The following is a 10,492-nucleotide window of genomic DNA, read 5'->3' as shown; positions in this document are numbered from 1 at the left end:
ATTTTATTTAGTCTGCTTAGGATGATTTGTTGTCGATGAAGTTCATTCCGTTTAATCCAAAGTAGGGAACAAATCCTAGAAACATATTTTATTATATTCCTTTTCTTATTCACTTGCGAGATTCTAAAAATCTCTAGAAAGTGGGGGAAAAAAACTCTTGCTCGAAACGAAGACTTTAAATTATCTCCATTTGTGCTGTATCACCGCCCTGCATGTTCTCAGGATGCTGCGTTATCAGGTATCAAATCCCTTCACACATGAAGGAACGCGCATTACCTGAACTGAAGGTCTCAACATTTCTCTTTGTGTAAGCGCTAAAAAATGCTGAAGAGTAAAAAAATATGATTAAATATCACTTACATCCCCCCTCATGTCTATTTGCTTTTCATTTCTCTCGTGCCAGAAAAGCAGCCGAGTACCCGCTTTTCGTGCGTTCCGAGCGTTGCCAAGGACGCCAAAATCAGCATCTGCACCTATCGCCTGTGACAAGAAATAGTGAGTTAAGTTTACGTGCTATTCAACCAACAACTTGAAGCAGCTAACACATAACCACATAGTGGCGAGACAACTTCTTGAACATTCGTTTTATTTATTTACTTTTTTTTTCAGAGAAAGAAACAATCGAGGTGCTTTCCTAAATGCGGATTTAGCCAAGTCCCGTGACCTTGTGCGAGGATTGCTTATCATAGCCGGGATCTCCATTAATTATGGCTGTGTCCTCATTCGGTTTGTTGGACTATCTGGTTCTGGTCGGGTTCCTTGTGCTGTCTTCGGCCATAGGCATCTACTTTGCCTGGACCGATCGGGCCGAGCAGTCTAACCGGACGTTTCTCACGGCTAATAAGCAACTAGGCTGGCTTCCAGTCTCACTGTCTCTGATGGCCAGCTTCTTGTCGTCTAACAACATCTTAGGGTTTCCCGCTGAAGTGTTTGTGCACGGCACTACGCTCTGGGTGGGAGCTGTGAGTTCCAGCGTTGCAATTCTACTAGCCACATTTGCCTTTCTGCCAATCTATTACGAAATGGATGTCACAAGCATCAATGAGGTATGATATTTGCTTCAATTTCTGATAGATGCCAAAATAACGATATTTAGTTTCAGTGTAACACTTTTGAGTCGTTGAATTTGAGAGCCATGGAGTCAAACCACAATGCGTATTTGAGGTCGCTATGTTGGAGTTGAGTAATTCATATTCCCTAAGTTATTAGCGTACTGGTAAAGTTTATGTATTAATGACCCTAATCATGCAATGCGATGAGAAGTATTATTCCATCGACCTATTTGTTAATTGCAACTTATCTGGATGCTGTATCTTTTCATTTGGAGGTATCTAAAGTTTTTTTTTTTTAATTGCTACAACTGTTATCAATGTTTTATATGCATCTGCAAACTGAATGGGAAATAACTTGCACACAATGCTTTGCTGGCTGCTTCTTATAGTACCTCGAGAGAAGATTTAAGTCGACTGCAGTCCGAAAACTGGCGTCTTTTCTGTTCCTCCTCGAAACGGTAAGCACCAAACTTGAACATTTAAGTATTTTTAATTATTCACAATAATATGTTGAAAACGCTTTAAAATAAAGTTAAGATTTTTTTTATGCAAATTCTATTAACGCATTCTGGAAAACCTAGATTTATAATCATGCGCAGATTTTTTTTTTTTTTTTTTTCTATGGAAACGCTTTTTTTTTCGTGATATATTTTTAGAGGAGCACCCCGGGTGTTCGGTCGCGAGTTCAGTGCAAAGAAGGGCCGTGCATGATTGCAATTATGGTCTCTTTAAGATGCATAGTGTAGTTACATTAATAAAAAGGCCATCTCAAAATTCACTGTTGTGCCCATTTAGCAAGAAAGATACTGTGTGCTGTATATCTCAAGAGTTGTTTGCCATTCCAATCTTGCAGCTAATGTACCTGGGTGTTGTGCTTTACGGTCCATCCCTTGCCCTCGGATCCGGTATGTTGGGAAACTATAAAACTGAATTTATGTAATGAAATCACTATCATTATTATGACACATATTTATCTTTACTAAAATAAACAAAGTGTAATTAGCAGGAGAAGCTTTTGTTTCATACATGTTGTAAAAGTTCTAGAGTATTTTGTATGCCGCCAGATACACACACACACATATATATATATGCAGTGTGTTTCAGAGAACGCAGGCCAAATTGCTCCTGCAGAAACTAGTTATCATAACGAAAAAAGGCTTGTGGCGTTTGGTCGCCCGGGCCGAGATGCGCTTCGATAGTGCACCGAAACTTAAAAACCCGGCGAATTTGTGCGGTTTTTTCAGAAAGCCATAAAATGCTGCGCGTGCCTTCTATCGTTCTGCAATTTGTTGATTTACTGTTTTTCGACGATGCTGAACAATTTTCTAATTGAAACCATGCCCTTAAACACAATATTAAAAAATTAATTACGCAAAAATAATTAACAACTTAATTATTCCGGACTTGAATCATTTTTCTTAATGGGCCCCTGGCCCGGGACCAAAACGACACAAGCCTTTTTTTGTTGCGATAAGTAGTTTTCGCAGGAGCGATTTGGCCTGAGTTCTATGAAACACCCTGTGTATATACAGGTGTTTCAAGAAAGGTGGACAAATTCGGTATTGCGAAAGCTATGCGTCTCAACAAAAAGGCTTGTGTCGTTTTGGTCCTGGGCCAGGGGCTTATTTAAGAACATTAATAAAGTCCGGGCTAATTAGATTGTTAATTAATTTTGCGTAATTAACTTTTTTTAATATTATGTTTAAGGGCATGGTTTCAACTAGAAAATTGTTCAGCATCATCGATAAACACTAAATCAGCAAACTCCAGAAAGATAGAAGGCACGCGAAGCATTTTACGGCTTTCTGAAAAACCTCACAAATTTGAAGGGTTTTTAAGTTTCGGTTTGCAATCGGAGCGCATCTCGGCACCGACGGGACCACGCCCCGTGGAGAAATAGTGCAACCAGCCTCTGCTGCGTTGCGCGAGAACAGCGCAGCGGAGGTAATGTCCTCTAATGCACCGCGCGAGACGCTTGTGACGTCACACGTGACGTCACGAGGTTCCCCCGCGGTGCATTAGGGGACATTTCCCATAATGCACCGCGCGGTTACGCCGACGGCGACGCCGCTGAAGCCGGAAACGGGCGCCTAAGAGCTGCGCTCTAAAATATCATTTTCTCTGGACAGCTTTACTCGTGGTAGCGGACGTCAGAAAATGTGGGATACTTACTAATTAGTTCATTGATTATTTAAAATTACTAATTAACTTTTTTATTAGTGAAGGTAGACATGATTCAAACTAGAAACTTGCTGCGTGTCATCGCGAACATCACTAAATCGGTAATTTTCAGAAATACTTTAAGCGCGAGAGAAGCGTAGTAGTGCGCTAAAGTTACCAATCGTCGAGCAGGTACAAGCCTAGCGGCTGTGATAAGGCGCCCGCGTGATTTTTCCGTCTGTTAACTGAGCCCCAGTCTTGTACCTGCTCCATGAGTGGTAATTTTAGCGTGCTACTAGCTTCCCACTTGTTTAAAGTGTTTCTTAAAGTTACTACTATAATGGGGTTCGAGGACGCTCAGAAAGTTTCTAATTGAAACCATATATCTATATTCACTGATTAAAAACTTAATTTGTCATTTGTAAATAATCATCGAACTAATTAGTGAGTATCGCGCATTTTCTGACGTCCGCTGAAGCATTTTTTTTTGCACCAGTTTTGGACGTTGATATCGGATTCTAGTGCCACGCGCAAAGAGGTTCCTATACGAGTATATCCAATTTTTAACTTGACGTTTTTTTTTCTTCTCAAAATCCCAATCTACAATCGTTCACACACGTCTCCGGGCCAGGGGCGTGGTGGACGATAAGCATTGCTGCGCGTTTTGATGCCGCGGCGCCTGCTGTCGAGACCGGCGCTTGGCGCACGTGCGTGTTTTCATAGTCGGAGGGATGCCAATTTTCTCGCTTGCTACAGTTGCGCTGCGATTGTCGGGAACTTGCCCCTGGGCGCCGCTTCGTTGGAAGCCGCTGGCACCGACGAAAAAGCTCGCGCGATTTACGAATCCTCCCTCTGCTGATTCACAAGAGTGGCCTGCTAACGCGGGGTCTTCTGGAGTCTGAATTCGGTCTAGGTGAGAGCAAGAACGTTCTGGGCTGCTGATTGGACGAGGCGCAAGAGCTTTGTGCGTAATCAACCAATGAGAATTCTTTGACCCGTTCGAAAGTTCACACTCGGGCAGTGTTTCGGTGAGAACTCACCGGCATATAAATAGGGAGAGAGGTCTCGAGCCTCCCTGTGCTTGTCCTTAGTATTCCTTCACCAGCCTTCAGCCACCGGTCGATGTCAGCTTGTGTACGGCAACAGTAAAACTTGAGATTTGTAAAGGAAGCGCAGCGTCGGTTGTCGGTGGCTTCCAACACAAAATTGCATATAAGCACAATCCCAGCCTGCGTCCGGTCTCGCTTCATCGCGGCGCTCGGATCGTACAAAGGTTCCTTGTTTTATTTTCGTCTGAGGATGACGCTTTGTAGCCGACGAATTGCCATCTTCACTTGCGTAGGCAGACGAACTGTCTACGGACGATACCTTAGCTCGATCCGCAAGAGACGCAGAAGATATTGATCTCCCTCTTGCGGTGACTAAAACCAGACCACTGAAGTGCCACCACGTGGCAAGTGACCGACAATCCAAGGGCGGTTGCCGCAAGCTAGGTAATAGGCGTCCATGTGAGTGTACAAGAACGCCCATATGTCAAGCACCGATATAGTCAGCATGGTTCCGCGCCATTAGGAGGCGGAGCATTGCGTTTCGTTCAGCCATCTTTTGGTCCGGAAGAATGACTCCTAAAGCATACACATACTAGATGCTTTCTAACGGAGTCTTTATTTCGTTCGGAATGATTTTACCATCTTCCAGTCACCGGAATCCCTGTCTGGTCGTCCATTCTGTTCAATGGCCTGGTGTGCACTTTCTACACTGCCATTGTAAGTTGTTGTTTCTTTGTTGTTGTTTTTTTTTTCACCTTAACAGATCACACTAACCTGTTGAAGGCTAGTGCTGTTTAACTTTCCTGAACAATGCAGGTTGGTTCCCCAATATTGAGGACATGTACATGACAAATTTGTATCCCAAGCAACAACCCGGCTCGTTCAAATGAATGCGTCCGTGGCTCACCTTTATACGTATACTGCGCGACCCTAACAGCGGGTGATACTACATCGGCTAGTTTCCTAGATTTTACTCAGAATAAGGACGGACAGCGTGCTTTACGCTTGGATTACTTCCCTGAAGGAGGACTTTCCGTCACACTGGCAGTTCCTATGACAGCCGTTTAAGTTTATTAAAAACAGGAACAACAGGCGATCGCTTGTTCAGATTACCCATCCCGTAGAAAAAAATATATTTAACACTCGCATTTCTAGCTTTGCACGTTTCGTGAGCTTGACCTTGCAATATTGCACTTGGTCGTTTTTCTTTCCTTTTTCTTTTTGGATGATCACTTAGCACGGTAGAAAGTGCATTGGTTTTGTTTATATTCAAATGCACCATAAAAACACACAAAAAAAACAATGTCGCGCTGTGCACATGTGCTAGCGAGATGGGTGTAACGGAATAACCAACGCAGGCTCCGTCCCGAGTTTTCAGAGATAAATGGCCGAACTATAGGTTAAACAGCACAGACGTACAATTTTCCTGACGTCACGGAAATGGACAAGCATTCGGCAGCGTTAGTTTTCAAGATCGGCGCACACAAAAACACTTTGTGCTGCCTAAAGTCACTGACAGCTGAAAGGGACCATGAAATCAGTCTTGGGATGCGATAGATTATTTTAAGACTATAATCTTACCGATCGTGCATCGTTTAGTAGTAAAAAAAAAAAAGCTAGTTGCTGAAAGTAAAAAGCCAAAAGCCTGTTTCTTAAGTACGTACATTTGAAAATATAGCCTGGGGCAACCCTGGGACAAGACTGTAAGCGCGCAGTCGAGCTGGTGGTAGCTAATCGTGCCGTTTAACATTCGAGACGTTCCGTGTCTGTTCCTTTCACTAAAAGATTTTTTTTCCTCTTCTGCACCACAGCATAGCGGGTTTCACATGCAGCGATTCCACGGCCGAAATCGCTGCTGCTAGCGGCGCTGCGTCACGGATCACGAGGTTTCATTCCACAGGAGCGTTTACTGCCGTTCCGATGGCCAATGTTGCTTGCAGCAAGCAGATGCGCACTGTCGATTACAGTGGCTTCTAACACTTTTAATGCCTTAGTTTTCAGTTTCCCCTTTAATTTCACCTTAATAAAAAAACAAGCGTTTACAATACTAAATAAACGTTAGTCTTATTTTTTTTATGGTTTCTGTTCCCTCTGTTCCGATACCAATGCCCTTGACATTTGCTGAATACTTCATATGGTTAAACGGTGTAAACACTTTAAAACCCGTAGAAGTGCAGTGGTTTCATACCGGTATTGTCGATCACTTTCACGGCCTCAGTCACCTCTACCCAAAGTTTCTCTTTGGTCCCACTGTTCCCAAATTCTTTGAGGAGCGCGTCCCAAAGAACCCAACGCTTGTACACTTCACTGAAAAGCAGTTCATTGAACTGGGCGGGATACATTTTGCCTTACTTGGTGTGACAATCTGTGTTGAAAAAGACACGTCAATGTCGCCCAGTTCTTCTTCTTCTTTTTTTGTTTTTCTCACTAGCGCTCGCACAAGCCGCTTTCAATTAGCGTCTCTTGCGCTCCCTACAGTTGGTACTCAAGCAAGTAAAGTAAAAAAGAGCCGCGGATTTCATTCTGCTGAACAGTTTCGACGTGACCACTGAAGCAAAGAAACTCCACCCGCCGGAAAAAAGAAACCGTAAACCAGTCGCTTGCGTACTTTCTCTGCTTGTCGTCTGCTTCAAGAACGTGAAAACGCCGCCGTCCTGTGCGCCAGCTTTCCTGCAATGTTTCTCTTCCTGTCACGTGACCTCCCGCCTCGCTGTAAGTGGCCAGCGCGGAAGCTGCCGCTCTGCCGCGGCGAAAAATGTCCAACCTGGTAGAACCGTGCCGCTCAGCTGCTGCGGCTGGCCAGAGCGCCGCCGCGACGGCAGAAATCGCGCCGCTTTAGGGCCGAAATCGCTGCATGTGAAACCCGCTTATCAGGCGTTAATCGACATGATTAACCCTGGGACGTATGCGCTCGTCAACATTCAATCTGTCGACGAACATTTCGATTCGCGTTCGTGACCGCTGAGTGTCGTGGCGTCACTTAATATGATCACACGCGAAAAACAAATTCTATATTCTACATAAAAAGAAGAAAAAAAGTTTAGAAGCTTGGCGTCATCGCACGTGGTGAAATACTACGTCACGACCATCGGATGTTTTGTTTCGCTTCTAGCTGAAAAAGGAAAGCTAAGGATGGAAGAAGTTGAAAAAAGCCTTTTGCGGTCTCTTTAACACACGCATGGCGTGGCTCATTTCCTTCGTGCTTTTTGCTCCGTAACTAGTCTTCAACGTTCTTGTCGGCCAATGCTCTGAACGTACGCGGAGCGACACTAATGAGATCACGGAGATAGGAAAGCCTCAGGAGGTGACATGACATCACCAGAGGTGAAGCCACAAGTGTGGCGAGGCACGTTCCCAAAGCGCTTGTCCGTGTCTACTCGCTTGTGATTGTCCCTTGTGTTGCGCAAAAAACCACCAGACTGCATGACCAAAACCGCAGCAGTTTTGGTCACATTCGGTTGTCCGGGCGCCCGAGGGTGAACAGAACAGCTGTGGTTTAAGTAATCGTTGGGGACGTGTCCCTCCACACTTCTGGCTTCACCTCCGGTGACGTCATATCGCATCCAGAAGCTTTCCTACCTCCATGACAGAGAGGCTCGAAACTTGCCACACACCCCGAAAACAAGGACTGCACATCACGTCATTGTCTAGCGAATCCCCAACGCGCCCCAAGCGTCAACAACGCTGCATCTGAACAAGTGTATCCGCAAAAAGTGGCAGACGCGTCCGTCATGGCGTCACCACGTGCTGAGGTCACGCTCATTGTGAGACGCTGCAAGACGCGCAGACGGTGACGATAGGCGGCGCTGCATGGATCCACTGTGCGAAGAGCGAGTCGTCTGCTTCTTGCGCAGGGGTTGTGGTGACGTCAAAACGACGCTGAGTTTTAATTGACTTCGATTGGAAGAATAGTGGGTATACCCTAATGCTAAATGTATTGAGGTCTACCGACTGTTTTCTTTTGTTTCTTCAATCAGCCAATAAGAGCTGGGCGTTCTGACATCATCGCAACCATTGTGCAAGGAGCAGACAAACCTATGCTCCGCATAGCGATGGCGTTTGGAGGTAAAAGGACTTATGTTGTTAGTGGTATCCAATAAGCGGGACGTCGTGTTTGGCGAGTGGAGTCCTTCGTAGAGTTTTTACTCAGCCGAAGAAATCTGGACAGACATTGAGGGAGAGGCGGAAAGAGAGCGCACGGAGACTCCAGAACGTCGAGCTCAGACTGCAATGATTAGTGGGTAGAGGCAAAGCTAGCTGCCTTTTTCTCCGCTGCACTCGTCGAACGCTCTAGAATGCGAAACGACGGCGTTAGAAGTTTAGCACTTGCGTTAGAACGCGTTTGACGAGTGCAGTTGAGACAGGAGAAACTAGCTTTCCACTAATCACTCCAGTAAGAGCTTAACGTTCTGGCGTCCCCGCACGCTTTCCTTTCATCTTTTACCTCTGTTTTTGCTGGCATAGGCAAAGTTCCGCTTAATTCATAAAAAAAAAAAAAATGCAAGCCACATTCTTTATAAAAGTAATGTGGCAGTTTGATACTTTAGCCCCATTTTTCATGGGAAAAACCCGGCCCTCAGATAGCCGAAAAGACGTGTTTTTTTTCGTTTAAGGATCGCAAAAGTATTAGGCGCTGGAGAAAATCAGCCATCTGCGTTAAGCCCTTATCTCGAACTCTTTTTGTTCAAGTTACGCCCATTCAAACGCACGGTGAAAGAACCTGAGTAGACACCTGATTTCGCTACGCCCTCGTCTCCTTGCTACCGTCACCGAATGTAGACGCGCACGCGAACGCCGCGACTGAAGCCAGGCTGCAGCCACGACATCTTCCGAATTCCGTCTGCTTCCAACGCAGCAACTCCAGCTTCGGCTCCGAGCTAGGTAGAACCACTAAATGAGCTACGCTTAGAGTGTCAGTACTCTGTTCCTGATATTGTAGTGCGCGCCGCCATCTTGGTGCATAGTACAAAGCAGACGCAACTACCGATCGTTATGATTCAAAAGTGCAACTATCTCAGCATTAGATTTGGAGCTAGGAGGCTCACGTATACTATTGCTTTCCTCTGTCGCGAGCTTTTTAAACATTTGTGGAGAAAGGAAAAGTGTTTCCTATAATTTCAGATGCAATTTTAGATAAGTGGCCATCACGATTTTAAGCCCCGGGTCAGTATCGTTACTCTAAAGCGTAGCTTATATAGTGGATCTAAAGCAGGGGTCCCCAAACCTCTGCCCGCGGGCTGAATTCGGCCGGCAGAGGTCTTCCGACCGGCACTTAGCTTCCAATGAAGGCCGGCCCGAGGCCCGCTCCCAGCAAGTCCACTGCTGCTGAAGGAAAAATAAACGCGCGTAAAGAAAAAAAGAAAACACAAAAAAACGGCACCACGGCGTGCATTGAAGTGTAAAAAAAAGATGTCAATTAAGTACAAGAGGAAACCGCCATCGCACTGACTGTACTCTCATTATATTATTCATCAGACATTGTCATTACCAACATCATTATTCTTAGTCTTGTGTTTCATATCTGGGGAACTACGGATGTTTAAATTCCCCTTGTGTTTCCATGTATGAAGTGCTGAGTGTCCTTTAACATATCTCTTGAATATTGCCTTTATTATTTTTCCTCTAGTCTTTCTCCCCTATGTGAACATGCCCAAGTTTCTATTCTCTTTTATTTATGCTTGGCGATTGTTTGGGGTCCCTTGTATTGTGTAATATCATAATTAGCTAGATATTGATTTTTAAAATCATGTATATGTATTCATCCAGCTTAGATTTTTTTAACTCTTATTTTGTACTTACTTGCTTACCTATGATAATAGATTTAGATTTTCCTCATTTACATTTGCTTCTTTATCTTCCGGCCCTGGAGGCAGTGACAGATCCCTTATCCGGCCCCCCAGCAAAAAAGTTTGGAGACCCCTTCTAAAGCCAGGTTGCGAAACAGACTGCGCTGCGCGCGGTCACCGCTCGCTTCGCTCGGGGAAGCTTTAATATAATATCAGGCCCGAGCATGCACCAGGCCTCGCCGGAACCGCCAAGGGTTCGCCAGGCGACCGCCTCCCGCTCTCGGCGTCGAGGCTCCACAACGGCGCGTCCGACCTTGGACCTTGGCGTCGAGGCTCCACAACCCCGCAACGTCCGACGTTGCGGCGTTCAAGTTAGCAGACAACATTCGAAATATGGCGTCTCCCGTTGCTGGCTTCAGACGCTGTCTTTGCGCGTTCCTCGATC

General features: G+C 45.2%; 1 protein-coding gene across 1 annotated transcript in view; it reads left to right on the top strand.

The window, feature by feature from the left end:
- The first annotated feature begins 707 nt into the window (after positions 1 to 707).
- LOC8029574 (sodium-coupled monocarboxylate transporter 1) overlaps positions 708 to 10,492 on the top strand; it is a 127,813-nt gene continuing 118,028 nt past the window's right edge. The window contains exons 1-4 of the mRNA XM_040219960.1: positions 708 to 1,046; positions 1,442 to 1,510; positions 1,906 to 1,957; positions 4,911 to 4,978. Of these exons, the coding sequence (XP_040075894.1) occupies positions 708 to 1,046; positions 1,442 to 1,510; positions 1,906 to 1,957; positions 4,911 to 4,978 (528 nt within the window). The remainder of the gene's footprint in view (positions 1,047 to 1,441; positions 1,511 to 1,905; positions 1,958 to 4,910; positions 4,979 to 10,492) is intronic.

The sequence above is a fragment of the Ixodes scapularis genome, unplaced genomic scaffold (assembly GCF_016920785.2).
Source record: "Ixodes scapularis isolate PalLabHiFi unplaced genomic scaffold, ASM1692078v2 PGA_scaffold2__306_contigs__length_199485367, whole genome shotgun sequence".
NCBI classification, from domain to species: domain Eukaryota; kingdom Metazoa; phylum Arthropoda; class Arachnida; order Ixodida; family Ixodidae; genus Ixodes; species Ixodes scapularis.
This window is presented reverse-complemented; position numbering and strand designations above follow the sequence as displayed.